The sequence below is a fragment of the Vulpes vulpes genome, chromosome 4 (genome assembly GCF_048418805.1).
Source record: "Vulpes vulpes isolate BD-2025 chromosome 4, VulVul3, whole genome shotgun sequence".
NCBI classification, from domain to species: Eukaryota; Metazoa; Chordata; class Mammalia; order Carnivora; family Canidae; genus Vulpes; species Vulpes vulpes.
In genome coordinates, this window is record NC_132783.1 from 61,881,368 (window position 1) to 61,899,440 (window position 18,073).

The window sequence follows — 18,073 nt, forward strand, 5'->3', positions numbered from 1 at the left end:
ATTCTATAATAAAGGAGTCTTTTTAACACTGTCAAATTTCCTGAGTGATATCACTGAATTCTGCATGCTTTTGAGAAAGATTATTATAAAATCATACAAACTGAAAAATGCAAACATTCTTACAAGGAATAGATGACATTACTTCAAAGAAATAACATAGAATAACTATGTCATTAAAAACAGGCAAAGCAATCCCCTTATATTTCTCTTCCCCTTTCAAATTTCCATTAAGAATTCCATTAAGAGGGTAATGAAGCAGAAGTAAATGGACAACATCTAAAACTTCACAACTCCTAGTCTGAGAAAGCATAGTTTGAAATGTGAAAAATAACTTTCACCTAGAGGCAGAGTTTTGTACCTGAATGACTTGTAAACACAATTTGTCCTTTGGTAAAATGAGATGTTTTTTCCTCCATATCCTTTTTCATCTGAGGACTGTGTTTGGTACTTCCATATTTTATTTTATTTTATTTTTTAAAGATTTTGTTCATTTATTCATGAGAGAGAGAGTGAGGCAGAGACACAAGCAGAGGGAGAAGCAGGCTCCACACAGGGATCCTGATGGGGGACTCGATCCCGGGGCTCCAGGATCACACCCTGGGCTGCAGGCGGCGCTAAACCGCTGCGCCACCAGGGCTGCCTGGTACTTCCATATTTTAATACACGTTTACTTGTATTTGGCAAAACAAGTAGAATCTTTATTCTTTTTTTTTTAGAATCTTTATTCTAATATAAATTACTCCTTCTGGCTCCCCGGATTATCAGTCCTACAATTTCAGTACAATATATTCAAGAAGGTATTTAGGAACAAAATAAAAGCTTGGAAATCTTCAAAATAAAAGCTTCAAAAAGAAAATCTAGGGATCCCTGGGTGGCTCAGCGGTTTGGCGCCTGCCTTTGGCCCAGGGCGCGATCCTGGAGACCCGGGATCGAATCCCACATCAGGCTCCCGGTGCATGGAGCCTGCTTCTCCCTCCGCCTGTCTCTGCCTCTCTCTCTCTCTCTGTGACTATCATAAATAAATAAAAAAAAATTAAAAAAAAATTTAAAAAAGAAAATCTATGTATTCATTACTGCTTTATTTTCAAATCTAATTCATTTAGAAGTGAAATGTTGATTATAAACATGTTTTTTTCTCTAGTCTCTTCTTCCTGATTCCCCAGTACACAATATAAACTGTCTATGTACTCCTACAAGTAACCTGTAGAATATAATGGAAGAATTTCCTTCTGCTTTTACAAGACAACCTTTTTTTTTTATTTCCTAAGAGAAGCACAGAACTTTCCTTTCCTTAAGAGGTACTTAACATCTCCTGACTCTACTCAGTAGTGGTTGTCCTAGACCATGGTTCTCCAAGTGTGGTCTTGAGTCCCCTAGGAGACCCTTTCAGGGAGTACACGCTCTCCTCAAACACCCATGTATGTAGCAAAACCCTTCACTTGAGGTTTAGCTGGAAGCTTTACTACTATATTTTAAAATATTCAGTCTTTTGAATGATCTGGAAAGAGATCAACTCTAGTAGGAATTCATCTCCTATTCTAGATAAGTGTATAACTAAATGAAGGACTGAGTACATATAAAGTGCACATGGAATTTGCTCCAAATTAGTATCTGTTTCATGTGAATATTGGAAAGGCATGTCTCTCACATTTACCATCCTGGAATTCTAAGTGTTAAAAGAAAAATAATATGGTTTTGATCTTGGAAAGAAACATTTTAGTACCCAGAAAGTAAACATTATACTGTAGTCACGATTTTTTGGCGCTTGGACATTTTCCTATTTGAAAAAATTCTCCAAGAGGGAGACTTCTCCAGAAGCAAATACACTGAATCAAAATAATAAATTGCTAGACTTCTGACATTGTACAGCAGTTTCCATAAACAAATGAACAATGTATCTCTTAGTATGAAAAATATTCCAAATAATAGTAAATGCTTACTGGACTATAAAAAATATTTCTACCAAATGTTTTTACCCAACATTGATAAGTAGCTGTTCTCTTGGTTTCCATTCATGTTTTCCTTTGCTTCCCTAGGTAAATTCATTTATTCCTATTACAGCAATTCTTAATATCTCCTTTGTACTAATGACTCTTAGATACACATAGTTTCTGGACATGAGATGTAAAAGTTCAAATTCTTATGGACACCTGTCTCCATATCCCAAAAGTCTTCAAATTCAGCTGATGAAGGAAATTTCCAACCTTTATTTCAAATGATGCCATATTTTCTTTGAAGTTTTACAATCTTAGATGATCTACTTTAAAATGCATCATTCGAAAAAAAAAATCATTTGTTACCTTGAGAGTCTTCAATAGCAAAAGATTTAAAGTAGAATAAAGGATTAAAATAAAAAGATTTGATTAATTAAATTAAAGATTTGATTAATTAAACTAAAATAAAAAGATTTGAAGTAGAATAAAGGATTAAAATAATAATTTCCACTTTAATTGCTAAAGTAACATTATTTGTAGTACTAAAGAGAGATTAATTTGTAAACACTAAATGTACTTAATGGCTTACCTTGCCTTGTAAATGAATATTACTGCGAATTATATCTCGTACTTCATCCTCAGTGTCTTTCTGTCAAGAAATAAATGTTACCTAAAAGAAGTCTTACAATGCATCAACTGTCACAATTCAATAGAAATAATTCTAACCTCTTTTGAAATAGTATATGTCTGAATAAACATATTTATAGGACTTAAATGCATGTCACAAATTTGGGCGGGGTTATTTTTCAGGTAATTTCTTGATACTGCTGTGATTAGAAACAAGATAACAACCTACTTTCATTCTCCAGTAAATGCCTTAAGGCTCAATGGAACAGAATTTCCAGTTTACAAGGAGTGAGGCAGAAACATGTTCCCTGGGTTCAAACACAAGTATGTCTCCAACGTTCTCTGAAATCTCCACAAAGTCATTTTGGCCCTTAATGATATCCCTCATGGTCCAGTAATAACAAGGAGCATATCCTGATACTGGAGCATATCCTGATACTAGAGCATATCCAAATACTAGAACAACAGCCAAAAGAACTGCACCCATGCAGTCAACTCTGCCACAACCTCTCCTCAATCTGCTTATCTCATGGTATTTCTGCATATGCAGAGAGGTGCTTCAGTGTGGGAACAGGCGGAGGAAGAATACGTCCTCCAATTTTCCTAAATAGAAAACAGTAATCCCAGTGTATATTTTTGTAAAATTGCATCTGTGTAGCCATGAAGACAAAAAACAGAGGCAATGAAGAGATCTTGGGAACTTAAATTTTGAAGCTTGCAAATGAGAAGAACTGCTGATTTATGAGTCAACACTTATCCAACCACACTCAGCACAGTACATGACATGATTCTTTTAACACTGAAAAATTACCCCTCATAAATTTGGATATACTTCTCATGATGAATTTTATATAGGAGTTCATATGAAATCCATTTTTTTTCACTATCAGGGACTTGTTTGCATCTTTTCTGTTTGATTCCTGAATAATCCCTGGAGGTGATTAACATCATTTAGAAATAAAATAATAGCTTCAAAAAAAAATAGGCAGTCTTTGTATCTGAACGTTAGAGTTTATGCAGCAAAACTGCCTAAACATTTAATGCAAATTAAATATTGACACAGAGCAGGGAGAAAAAGGAGTATGAACATTTGAGAGTCTGGAGGCCAAATGACTGTCATCAGTGGTCTGAACAGGACACTTACCATACTGAATCGGTTTTTGGCCAGAGCGATGAGCTCCTGGTCCCCAGGGGCACAGATGTTCAACCCAATGGGCAGCAAGCGCTTCAGAGCTGCCACAATAAGAGAAGTCTGCATGGAATATCGATCTCCTTTGCGCTTCATTTTCTTCCTTTCCTGATCAGAAACAGCTGCCTACGGAATAAAGCTATGTGTTGGGATCTGTAACTGTTTTTCTCACGTTCAGATCTATGAACCTCTTCTAACTTGACTATGGTTCCATCTTCCTTATTTTCTGTGAGTCCCTATTTTTGAGAATCCTTTTCCTTTCCTTCTTAGCATCTCTTGCTAATTTCCAAGCCCTAGTCTCAGGTTCCCAAGTCATTACCATTCATCTGTGTGCATTCTACATACTTTTAGAAGGCAAATGCACATTGTGATTTTAGAGAAGCAGATGGATATATGAGAAATCCATGGCAATTTTTTTAGGTATTGTATGTTTTAGAGTTTTCAATGCTTAAGAGGAAAAATGTAAGACTATATGGTTTATTTTTGTTTTGACAGATACTTGCTTTGAAATATAAACTCTCTGTCACACATGCACACAGTATATAAAAAACTATTATAAAATAATGTTAGCCTTTTGTGTAGGCCACAGACTTGTCTCCCTAGGACACTAATCACTCTTTAGGGGAACCAGATGTAATATACTAATTGGTGTAACATAAATATTCAGGATTGTCTTTTATGATTTTTGCTGAATTTTATGTTCATGCCTAGGGTCACCTTAAATGCAGAGTCTAATTTTCATTGGGTAATGAGTATTATTCTTTCTATTAAGAGTGCATACTCAAATATCAAAACCAAAGTAATTGTCCCATATCTACTTTGTGCATATTAAATTTCCTTGTGGCAATAAATCAAACATTGAAGGTATTTTCAGGATAATGACATACTATAATAGTTTTGGCCTACTGAGAAAAAAAAAACCAGAAATGATTTCCTTTCCCTGCAAAGAGACAAAATCTATCACAACATGTTAAGAGAATTTTTTCACATTAAGTAGTAAAATAATTGAGACATCATCAAGAAATGGTAGCTTATATATCAATAGTATATAATGTATTTACTATGACAAATATTACATACTGGTTTATCAAATCTATAATACCTGAACTATAGCAATAGAAATCGTATTCACTTTCCAAAGAGAGTACTTATTGCATGGATCCTATTGCTATCTTTACTAGTTTGTAAGAGATTATTTTCAGTAAGTTTAGTAGAAAAAAATCCAATGAATAATTATTTGTACTATTAAATTGATTAACACATAAAAATAATGGATCAGTGGTTTTAAACGAGCTCTCTGCTAAAGGGAAATTCAACCACAGTGATCAAAATAATTATCCAAATAGGGAACCAACGTCCTAAAAATTAAACAAATTGATATAAATTATGAAAACATATTTCTATCCCATTCTGGTAATTTAGCTTCAGCAAAACAATATCACACAGTACTGATGTCTAAATTTTGTTGATGTTGCAGTTTTCTTTGATTCTAACTTGAAAAGTTCTTTTGATTTTATGGTTGTATAAGCATGAGGAACTTTTACCTGGTTTGATATTTATAAATATTTAAGTGACCATATAATAAAAATAATTAAAATCAACACTAAGGGTAACTATAAATTGCTCAATTTTGAGAAACAGTAGATAAATAAATTCCTACTTCTGCTCAAGCAATAATCTTGCATTGTATACCATGGGAAATCTATAAACTGAAAAAAAGAAATTAGTATCTTGGAACACTAATGGGTGATATAGACCACTTCTAGTATAAAGAAAATAAATCTACAGACAACGAAATAGCCTCATGTACATCTATATCAGTTGGGCTTTTTGTTTGTTTGGTGCCTATTTCCTCCCTAGACTACAGAGCTCCATTCGGGCAGTGGTCAAACTTGTTTTCTTCATTTCAGTATGTTCAGAACCAAGCATTTTGCCTTGCCCATAGGAGTGGCTCGGTAATTTGAGCAGAACTGCTAAAGCTACTGAATTTGAAGGCTATTTAATATTTGACCAATTCCTAACATTTGAATCAGAGATGAACATGCAATAGCATGGTCAATATATGGGCATACTTAAAGAGGAAAGTAGGATCTCTCACACACAGAGAAAAATAGTCCTAATAATTTCACCTAAGACAATCTAAAATTTAATAGAAGATAGGGAAAAAAGGGAAGAATTTTCCAATATCCCTACACTGAAATAGCCTACTAGAACAAAATAAATCCTAGATATTTATTAATGGTTTTAAAAAAATATTTTAGATATATTAATTATAAAAAGTGAGCCTAATGATCAAAAAGACAAGAGATAACAAATGGTGGCGAGGATGTGGGGAAAAGGGAACCCTTCTGCACTGTTTGTGGGAATGTAAATTGGCGAGCCCACTGTGGAAAACAGTATAGGGGTTCCTCAAAACATTAAAAACAGAACCATTTATCCAGCAAATACACTACCAGGCATTCATCCAAAGGAAATGAAAACAAGGTCTCATAGAGATATCTGCACCCTCCTGTTCCCTGCAGCATTATTCACAATAGCCAAGATATGGAAACAACCTATGTGTTCGTGTATGGATATATACACACAGTGGAATATTATTCAACCCTGAGAAAGAAAGAAATCCTGCCATTGCAACAACATGGATGAACCATGAGGGCATTATGCTAAGTGAATAAGTGAGACAGAGAAAGACAAATATCATGTGATATCACATATATGTAGAATCTAAAAAAGCCAGATTGATAAAAACAGAGCAGAGTGGTAGTTCCCAGGGATTGGGAAGGTTGGGGAATGGGGAGATGTTGATCAAAGGGTACACACCTCCAGTTTAAAGACAAATAAGTTCTGGGGATCTAAGGTACAGGAGACTATAGCTAAAGATACAATGTTATCTACTTGTAAGTCATTAAGAGAGTAGATCTCCAGCGTCCTCAACACAAAAAACAGATGTTAATTATGTGACATGATCAGGTGTTAACTCATGCTATGCTGATAATCAGGTTGCAATATCAGAAATTCATCAAATCACTTTAAATAACTAGGGCCAGTCACTACATTTCAACAGGAACGGAAATCCTAATACAAAATAGGATACAATCTATAATGTAATAGGCAAAACCCACTGTTTTTTCTTACCTCAACAAACTAACCAAATTTGTAATAGATGCTGTCTGTTTTTAAAACAAATTATGAAATTAAAAACATCAGCAATACTGATGAATTGGGAAACCATGGGGTGACACAAAATTATATATTTTGTATGAATGCAACAATGAGTCTGGGAAAACAACAGTAAAATAAGACACAGACAAATGTTTAGGCTAAGGACCAAATTTCAAACTCCTCAGAGTTAAATGTTAATTTGATTTATCCATGTTAACAAAGTAGCTGTTATGCACCAAGCACTGCATTGAGCTTTAGAGTTACCAAGTCAGTAAAACACATTTCCTGGCTTTGTAGAATGTTTGGTCTAAAAGAAGTCACAGAGGTACCCATAGCTCCGCTGTAAGCAAGGGCTCAGGGCAAGAGCAGGGGCAGAAGGAAACAGGCCTCAGTGGAGGGAGGGCACTCACCACCCTACAAATTAACAACTGTAGTTGGCAGCACCATTCCTCACCTTCCAGAAAAGGCACAGAAAGGCCTCCACACTACACATGCATGGTCACCCCCTCCCAAGAGCATTATGGCCAATTTAGTATGCATTGCCTCTCTCTGCCTTATGGGCTACATACATTTTAAGTCAAAATGAAGCTCCCAATCCCAGATTACCATATTCCGAGTTGGTCGGCTAGCTTCAGTCACCTATCTCCATATTTTATCTATAGTCATCTATTTTCTGTAATATCTCCTAAGTGTGGAAATGGTATTCCATGTAAACAGCAGTCATCTTTGCTTAGATGCCTGGCTGAAGACTGACACATGACAATTTGTTCTGTGGTTTTTGTTTGGATCTGAATCTCCATTCAAAAGAGTCCTTTTCTCTTTTGGATTCTGGGGGATGGACTGATTGGTCACTATGATGTCTCGGGCAGACAGTTTGAGGCTTTGTCAGAGGAAGCCCTGAAACCTTCTACATTGTTCTGTTCTCAGCATTGCATGGAGGAACACCTCCCTGTCCATTTCATCTTCAGATGTAAGACCTAAGGTTACCCTCCTGTTATCCATTCTTGCACTAAACCTGAGCAGTATAGCTATTGGGAAAGATGTTACTCATCTCCTGAATATATCCCACTCTTGGGACCTTCATGCCATTTGGGGTTGACAGAGACTTCAAACAACACTGATGAAAGTATAGTTAGGATGCTACTTTGGTGAGCATAGTGACTCTCAAATCTGCCCAAATGCTGAAACACACGGACATCATGATTGCTTTGGTGAAACAATAAAACATATTAGTGTATTGGACTCCATTATCTAAACTTAGAAACATTACTTCTAGGAAAAAAGTTTATGGTACTTCTGCAATATAAAATTTTAAGCACAAATGCAGACAAAAAAACAACAACAAATCTTAACAACAAAGAAGCAAAGCATAATCACTAATTTCTAAATACTTCATAAATATTGCTGTTATATGCTATGTATCCTGTCTCAGAATGTCAGCAGTCATATGGTAAATAGACTGAAAGGTTTGAGAAAATTTAGTGGCTGGGGTGGGAGGGAGACTGGGGGGAAGCATTAAGATGCTTCTATCCATTACTTTGAATTTTCTTCTTGCAAAAAGGAGTATAAATGTTGCTCCTAGTCAATTTGTACAGATGCCCCAGTCTAGCCTAGAGGATACACAGCACATTGAGCATATGCTTTGAGAATCACTGAGTATAAATGAGGAAAAAGAGGAATGAGGATGTCTGTGTCAGGATATGCAGCCCTCTGCTCTAAAGACTTCACTTATTCTGAGTCTTACAATAGACCAGAATCCTCATCCTCCAAAAGGAAACATGGACCCTTTTGCTCTCTCTCTATGCCTTTATTAACACTGTCCTAAGTTCACAACATGCTGTCAAAGTAGAGACATTCACTAATGGTTTTCAGTTCAAAACATCCATGTGATATGTACTCCTAGCACAGCATCTCATGACAGCATCAGCTCACTCTTCAGGCTTCCTAATAGCCCAGAGGAGAGAAAAGTTCCCATCTTTCATGTGTGTTTCAAGAGCACAGTCACATAAATAGCCTAGCAGCTGGACAGATGTACTATGTAAGTAAAACTTCAGCGAGACTTAGCTTTTAATTCATGTGTAATAATGTCAAATATGTGGCTTTCAAAACTCTAAAAAAGACTAGGAGCAGTGAGTGATGCTATTCAACTGTCCTAGTGGCCACCAATGAAGCAGGTGACAGGCACTAGTCATTCCTGGGGTTCAGGGGAGTAGGAGTCCCTTTCACTGAGGGTTTCGATCCACCTGCCCTAATCACTCCAGGGCTAGGTACTAGACAACTAGGATGCCCCCTATGCCCAGAGCCCATTGAGATTAGCTAGCCAATCCTAAGGTTTCTTACCCTGCTTCGCCTGTCCTTTCCCACAGAAACCACAATAAAGGTTCCTGCCCAACTTTTCCCCCTTGTTCTCTCTGCCACAAGACTGACAATGCTGCTTTGTCACATGCCCCCATCACATGCCATGCCCTCTGTTTCTAGGGAACTGTGAATAAAAACTTCTTCCTTCATGAAGTCATTTCTATGTCTGTGTGTCTTACCACACCTACTTAAAAAAATCCGGGGTAATACTCTTAAATCTGTATGTATGTGTGTGTGTTTAATCAGTAAACATTATAAAATCTATAAAATCTCAGTTATACACCTTCAAAAATGTAGAAAAAAGTAACCAGTGAAAGTTACATTCAGAAATTTTCTAGAACAGTGAAAGAGATTCTAGTAGTACCTTTGACATCTTTGACTTGGTGTCAGTAATAAGGAAAGACATGTTGTTGATTTCATTCTGTACCACGAAGTTCTGCTCTTCTCTTTTGAAATTCTGAGAAGTTGCAAAGAAAATTTCAGTTAAAACCTCATAGATAAGAAAGAAGTCCATGTACTTAAAGGTTATACAGGACCGAAAAGTTTCTACAAAGGTAAGTTGTAGTTTGATATATAAGACTTAACAAGAAAGAGAACAAATATTTGTTAAATATCCAATGATAGTGTTTGGCTTGGGGCAACAATTCTGGGAACTAGAGATAAACATGTATGCTTCAAAAGTGGGAACATTTAGATCAAGAATATTTCTTTTTTTTGTATATATTTTTATTGGAGTTCGATATGCCAACATATAGTTTAACACCTAGTGTTCATCCTGTCAAGTGTCCCCCTCAGTGCCCGTCACCCAATCACCCCAACCCCCTGCCCACTTCCCCTTCCACTACCCCTTGTTCCTTTCCCAGAGTTAGAAGTCTCTCATGTTCTGTCACCCTCTTTGATTTTTCCCATTTTCTCTCTTTTCCCCCATAATCCCTTTCACTATTTTTTATATTGCACCCCAATGTTTATAGATCAAGAATATTTCAGTTCAGTGTGTAACCAATGTTACACACCTACCAAGGGGTAGAGTGAGTATTCAAATCCCAATTTAGCTGCTGAAAAGCATATACTGCTTCTTGGGAGAAACATAGGGCACAAATAACTTTGATGAACTCCATTCTGTCAGATGTTTCATCTACTTTTTCAATTACTATATCATTATTTTACTCATTTTTAATTCAGGAACTTCATAACACATGCAAAGTCAAGTGTTTGAGCAGTGGTAGTAAAGGAAGCAAACACAGAATGAAAGCAGAAATAACCAGTTTTAAAAAAGAAGTTAATGATCTAAGTATATGCCTTCCTCTTTTGGATGAGCAAGAACCAAATAAAATAATTTCCCCCCAAGTAAGTATCCAAATATGTTAATAATTGATGAGTAACAAAATACTTTGTATGAAGGACAGTGAAAAGACTAAGCTCTGACTTTCATTCAGCTCACATTAACATTCTGATTTTATTATTCATGATAAATGGTTGCTCATAGAGTTTCTACCTTTAAATATTTGGGGAAGAATATATAGGACACATACTAACAGATTTGTGTTTTAAATATACTCATGAGATTCAAAAGTAAATATTCAGATTTTTTTTCTTACTCCTGAAATTATCATTAGACATTCATCTAAAAATCCACTGTGATAAATACTAAAAATACTACTGACTGTGACTCCAAATACTTGCCCCAAATTTTGTCTTGCATATAAATTGAAAGAAGCTTTTTTTTTTTTTTTTTTTTTGGTATTTTGATGATTGATGAAGTTGAAGATTCTCAGTTTTCCAAGGAAAAATATGTAGTTTTTAGTTTTCTTAAGTGACTTACTCCTGGGCTCCGGATTTCAAATATTCCTTCAGAAGCACCCCAAATGATCTAATGCACTCCCTTAACATGAGTTACATAGGCTCAGAAACCATTTGCTTTTATTTAGAGGGACATAAAGGATCTAAAAGAATTTTAGATATCATAGAAAATTAAAGTCAATGTGACAATATAAATGCATATATTAAAAAAAACATTATTCCACATATTATTTCAGTGTAATTACATTTTATATACATTTTGGTATCCAGTTTGACAGACTCCTCAGAGGTAAGCAAGAAACAGTATTTATTATCTTAAAGATTAAGTAAGAAAATTTTATTTTTCAAAAAAATATGACATTTCTAAAGTAATAGAATTTGTATAACAATTTGATAAAATAAATTGGGAAGTCACCTCAAATAGTGAAGCTGAGGTTGAGGTTTTATTTTTACTTTTTCGGAGTCTCCCATTTACAAAGTGCCATCGACTTATAATTGACACGAAAATTCTAAGCTTTTGAAATCGCTTGGGATAACAAATGCTTGCTTATCTGTATTCTGCTAGTTATTTGAAATAATTACAGAATACTATACTGTTCTTATTATTAAAATGTTTTTCAGATTTAAAAATATAGAGTTCTACGTGCAACATACAAAATAATGAAAATTCACTAAAGATGCACTTTATAAATCCTATCCACATGACTCTCGGCAGGAGCTATATTTCACTCTAACATGAGCAAAACTAAACTCCTGTAGAAAAAAAAGTGTGTGCCTGCTGGAACCAATTTAAAGAAGCAGTACATTTACAAGTAAACAAGTGTATCTTGTGATTGAAAAACAAAAGTCCATTTCAGCATTTTTCAAACTAGGTGTGAGGGCTCCCTAAGATATAGGGGCAAACGGAAAAAAAAAAATTATGGAGTGCAACTAAAAACTCCTGTGATTTTTTTCTGAATATAAATTCTCAAACTCAAAAGCTTTATATTGCTTCAAACTACCCAGGTGAAACTGTTCTCTCTTCACACCAGTTTAGTGATACCTAGGGAAGCAAGCTTGAGAAACATTATCATAGGTATTTACTCAGGGGACTGGAAAATTGGTTAAAAACTTGAAAGCCCTTAATGTAAACCAAACAGGAAGCACTGTCGATATTTTCCTACTTACGTGAGATTTTGACCAGTAGATAAATACTTCGGCCACCATGCGGAAAAGGTCCTCTGCTTCTGGGTTAGGCTCTTTTAGCCACTTTGCCCTAGATTACATAATAAATGGTTTATCAATTATTCGTTCAAGTTAATTTTTTTAAAATCACCCACTCATTGTTAAATTTAAAACCCAGTAAACTAAGAACCAGAGTGCTGCCCACAGAGCTCATAAGTAGCTTCAGAGTATATTTGTTTAACATTTGTTTAACATTTAAAACAATTTAAACATTGCAACTGTCAAACTGCTAACTTTTACCTGCAGAAGGTAGCGTGCTCCACTGTAATTTTGAGATGCTTTTGGTGAAAATCACCTTGTCTATAAACATTTGGTAATGTCACAATCATGGATAGGCTCATCACATAGTCAATGAAGCAATTCCACTGGGACATAGGAACCCACCAAGGTCATGACTGAATCAGAGAAATAATCACTTTTGAATACCGTACCTGTTATAGTCCACAAATCTAATCAAGAGTGGGTAGAAGGCATAGAGATCTCTAGCCAGTGTGGTAAACTCATCAAGAATGAGAAGTTCTGCCTCAGACATATCCCCCCTGGCCTCAGCCTTCAGATGGTCCTCCTCAGACACCACCATTGCTGCTTTTTTCTTGAGTTTCTCCATTAATGGCAAGAAATGAGTTTTCAGGAGCTGAGGTTTCACTTTATTTATAATGGGCTGTGAAAAAACTGTTTGAAGACAGACAGACATTAATATTCTGCTCTGCATCAACATTCATTAAAATGAAGATAGACTATAATTACAATTGTAGCATGATTTTTGGATCCTCTACCCCCAGCACTTGGCTTCTTTCAGGATTCAGCCCATGCCACTTCTATTTCTCGAGTCCCAAACCTAATTGCACAGTTGCTGTTCAAAAATGATTACTGAATTGAATTTGATCCGCTTTCTTGTTTTTTTTTTTTAATTGGCAGCTAATTTGGAATAGAAAAAAAAAAAAACCTCAGAAACATGTCCATTCACTTCAGAAATCAATTATTTTCACAAAAAAGAAGAAGAAAAATCCCCAAATGGAAAAGGTTCCTATGGCCCTTTCTTTACAAGGAATATGTACCACCGAATAATCATGGGAGTACATCCAGTTGTATAATTTCTGCTTCCCCATCCTTGTCCCAATGGGAGAATTAGATTGCTAGGACACTGTTTTTTCATTTACTAATAATAAATGTATAAAAGAGAAAATACCCTACCCAAATGAGTAAGACATTGGTGTTTACTTTGGAGTTTTTAAAATAAATGAATAATTTTATTTATCTATTTATTTCTGAATACAATTTTTTAAAAACCCTTCTTTTCATCCTTGAGATTCCTTCCTGGAGCACCTGGGTGGCTCAGTCAGTTAAGCATCCACCTTCAGCTCAGGTCGTGATCTGGGGATCCTGGCATTGAGTCCCACATTGGGCTCCCTGCTCAGCGGGAAGTCTGCTTCTTCCCCTCCCTCAACCCCATCTATACTCTGTCACTCTCTCTCTCTCAAATAAATAAATAAAATCTTTTTTAAAAATTGCTTCCCATTATCCAATGTAAATGCAATGATAGATAAACAAATGCAAATTTTTGACTGCATGTTTTGATTTTTCTCCCCCACTCCTAATAGGATGAATTGCTAAAACAGGGTTGTTTCAAAATCCATCTTTATTTTTGTCTCTGTCTACAGAATCATTAGTTTTTATGGCTACATTTACTGATTAATCTTACAGAGACTATTCAATCAGGAACAGTTGTTGCAACTTGCTTAAAAGTTGTAACAACAACAAAAAAGTTGTAACGATATAGCAAGTTATCTGATGCTTGATTAAATATACATGTTTTTAAAGAACAGCATGACAGAAATCATATTTTAATAGTTCTTGAGAAGTGAAGAAAATATTAATAAAGACTAAGATAGGAAAACCCAAGTCTTCTGTACTTCATTTTTAAAAATTTATTTATCTAGGTAATCTCTACACCCAATGTGAGGCTCGAACTCATGACCCTGAGATCAAGAGCCATGTGTTCTACTGACTAAGGCAGCCAGACACCCCTAGTTTTCTGATTTCAAGCCCTTTTGGAAATAATACAAATTCAAGTGGTGCATTTCTTTTCCAATTCTTACCTGCTAACCTCTTCATCCAGGCGCCCTCATCGATTCCCAAGTTGTTATATATGATTTTCAATATATTTCCCAGAAGTGTGTTCATGTGCTCGGAGTTCAGGGCTGTACAGCACATTTCAGCCCTTTCCGGATTGTTTTCGGGTCCATGCTCCCACCAACGAGACATGTAGCTGCAAAGCATGGGCAGTATGACTTCCATTACATGTGGCATTTGTGTGTAGCGAATGCCAGACTCAGCTAATTCCACAATTTCTTCCATGAGTTTCTCCAAAGATGGTATATTTGGGCAAACATCTTCCACATTAGTTGGCAAATTAAGAGCTAGAGAAACACACATAAAAATGAACTGTGTTCAATGAAAGAACTGACTGACAGTGACAGCCAGATTTCTTGTTTCTAGCTGACACAAGCATCCATTTCATGCTGGGCTTCAAAATGCAGCAAGACCTGGCATGCCTTCACCTGGCTCCCATCCCTCTTATTCATGACAGGTATTTCAAACTTTCTTTTTCCCAAGTTCCTATCCTATCATCATGCCCTTAAGATCATAAAATGACCATTTCTTCTACTTCAGAGCAAACCAGAATATCAACTGTGTCTGCCCACAAGCCTTCTGTAGGCTCTATCCCACACTGTCAGTTCCCCCATTTTCAGCACAAGGAGCTTTGAACTCTCTGCTCATGGTTTGGCCAGTGTTCTCAGAGCAGAGCCTGCCCCACTGCAGGGGCCTCGCTCCGGTCTCGTCTTGAACCCCTTGCTCTGTAGCATCTCCTCCCCAGCAGCCTGTGGCTATGCTTCAGATCTCCTGTGCATTACTTAGCTTCCAGAAATGAAGGCCTCTGCTTCCCACTGTATCGATTTCCCTTGTTCATAAGCCTTGACCCCACTAACTGTTCCAGAGGCTTTCCCATCACTACCCAAATTCCTTTTTCCTTCATTTGATTGAATGCATTTGGTCTTCCTGACTCCCTCCGAACTTGTCAGGGTCCTTTCCTGGTTATTTGCTCCTTGATGGACTTTTAAATGTTGTTGTTAGTTTTTTTGCTGTTGTTATTTTGTTCTGTTTCGCTTTTTTGTTGTTGTTGTTGTTGTTGGTATGGGTTTTTTTGTTTTTAGGGATTTAACTTAAATTCTCTTTTCTTTTTTCACCTTCTATGTTCATCTGGGTAATTTTGGCCGTTCCAATGGCTTCTGCTATAAGCTAACAACTCTCAAGGCCATATTTCTTAAAACTTCTACTTGTAATATGGAATGTCTCAAAAGCAACTTAACACACAATGGATCTAAATTTAAACTCAACCTTTCCTCTCCTCCCACCTCCTGAGCAAGTCTTGGTGAAGACAACATTATCTAGTCAGTCTCCTGCCCTAGAAACTGAAAAGAAATATCTAGGCTGTAAAGCTATTGTGTTTTCCACACAACAGGATGGGGCCTCCAGGATCTCTCAGAACCACATCCTCCATCCAAAGGGCCTTCCTCAAACCCACCTCTCCTAAATTACCATAACCATTCTCTGAATTGGTGACTCATGCCCATTCATCTTCCCAGTTTCTTTCATGACAGATGTCTACAAGGGTGAACTCCCCAGGTTACTCCTCTTCTTAAAGCCCATAAAAGGATTCCATTTGCTTTGATACTGTTCCCATTCCTTCCCTGACACAGAAAGCCTACTTTACCTAGTGTTCCATCCTTTCTTCCCCTCTGACTTTTCTCCCCTGAGGGCTTGAAGTTTCACAGAATGCATCAGAGTTTCAGTGTTTCTAATTTCAGGATCCCTAGTGAACCAACTCTGTGAAGTCTTTCCCCGGGGTCCTCAGCTAACAACTGCATTTTGGAGTCCTGAGTGGTCTTTATTCTGAATTTGATCACATATGTCTCTCAGTCCCTTTCCTATGGCAGCTAAAAACTCCCTGAGAGAAAGTCTCCAGTTTTGCCCATCTTTGTGTCAAATCCCCTTCCTGCATCCCTGTGTACATCAAGATTTCTTGACCAGTGACTAAAGCATGATCAAAAGGGACTCATTTGATCCAGTTCACTCACTTTGTCACACAAAGAATGTGTTACAGAAATAAAAGCAGGTAAATTATCTGCTTTGTGCATTTTCTTGTCTGGAATGAATAACAAATATGCTTCATTCTGTACTCAGAACAAAAGTATTAATCAATCAAAAATCCTAAATTAGACAACTTAGTAAGGCAGGTTTACACAGATGATTAATAGCCTAAGCTCAACCATGTTTTACTATTTACAAATATACTGTGGAATTTATGCAGAGAAATATTGCTAAATCACATTTAAAATATTTTTCTTTGACTTTCTGTTGTATAAAATGAGAATTATAAAATAGGGAAATTAAATAGTGATGATTCAAGTGTTTTAAAGACTCCTTACTTGATAAAAAGTATTATAAAATCAGTATAACCAGCAGCTCCCCCCAAAACACAAGTTAGTTACACAAAGAAATTATCTCATTAACAAAGAGGTATGCATTTGTCAACAGCAAATAGTTCCTGCCCAAGCTTTGAGAACTCTTTAGGGTCATTGGAAAGCAAATAAAATACAGTATACTATATCAGACTTTGAGGAAATCAAACAAAAAGCGATACAAGAGGATATCTTGGTCAGGCCCTGAGTACTCTGTTTTGTTTCCTTTAAACAACTGGTTAGAGAAACAACTACTTTCTGCTATGTTAACTATTTCTTATTCAACTCAATTCAAATCTTAGTAAATAATTCTAATAGATTCTCACAGACCAACCCTTGAAATCATCAGCGGTGGCTTTAAAAGCTACTCAACTAGGATAGTAGAAAAAATGACCCTAGCTACTCAGAAAAATAGACCTTTCCCAAGTGAAAAGTACATAAGGCCTATTATATTTATAGATGCCTAGTTTACATACAGACATAAAAATCTTAAGAATATGCATGCTAAGGCCCAAATTTAAGTCATTGGTTAATTGTGTCTCTGATTTATAGGTTTTTAAAATGATAATAATTGGACTAAACTATTAGAAAAAAATCACATGGAATAAACCTGTCCCAATAAGATAGATGTATCTGGTGAACAAAAAAACTTGAAGGGTACAAATCCATAAATGGAACAAATGAGAACACCATATGCTTGCTGACCACCTGTAAGAGATAACTGAATCAGAAATCGGATTGACCTATTTTTTTCCATTTCTGCTAATTATTTTGTCTTATTCTTAAAAGTGTTAATTTGCAACTCATTACCTGAGAAGAAATTAAATAAATTTCCTTACACAGACACTATGGGGATAATATATAACATTCAAAAAATCCAAATAATAACATTTAAGAACAAATAGCATTGGAGATAATAAACTGAAATGGCCCATTAGAAAAAATTACTATGGGAAAATACAGTAAATGTCATTAAGTTTCAACTTTGTATCATAAATAGTGAACATGCTTCTGTATTACCTGCTCTTTCTCGTGAGGACTTAGTATTGTAGATAGAGTAAATGTTATGTTTGTCCAGATGAGTTTCCAAAAATGCTATGGGAAAGGCACCAGCAAAAGCAGCGAGACATTCTCCTAATGCAGAACGTTGCCTACAAGTGGAAAATATTTATATTTTTTAATGTCTTCCAAGTGGATGACTGAAGAAGCCATACTAAAAGTGACCAGTTTAACCTACAAGAGGGATAATAATAGTG

At 36.0% G+C, this 18,073-nt stretch overlaps 1 protein-coding gene across 3 annotated transcripts in view; it reads right to left on the reverse strand.

Moving 5' to 3' along the window:
* RYR2 (ryanodine receptor 2) overlaps nt 1-18,073 on the reverse strand; it is a 721,805-nt gene that overhangs the window by 98,202 nt on the left and 605,530 nt on the right. For all 3 annotated transcript variants that reach the window (XM_072755910.1, XM_072755909.1, XM_072755907.1), the window contains 7 exons: nt 17,838-17,968; nt 14,394-14,714; nt 12,726-12,966; nt 12,238-12,325; nt 9,635-9,727; nt 3,706-3,876; nt 2,524-2,583 (listed from right to left, as the gene is read on the reverse strand). In XM_072755910.1, the coding sequence (XP_072612011.1) occupies nt 2,524-2,583; nt 3,706-3,876; nt 9,635-9,727; nt 12,238-12,325; nt 12,726-12,966; nt 14,394-14,714; nt 17,838-17,968 (1,105 nt within the window). The remainder of the gene's footprint in view (nt 1-2,523; nt 2,584-3,705; nt 3,877-9,634; nt 9,728-12,237; nt 12,326-12,725; nt 12,967-14,393; nt 14,715-17,837; nt 17,969-18,073) is intronic.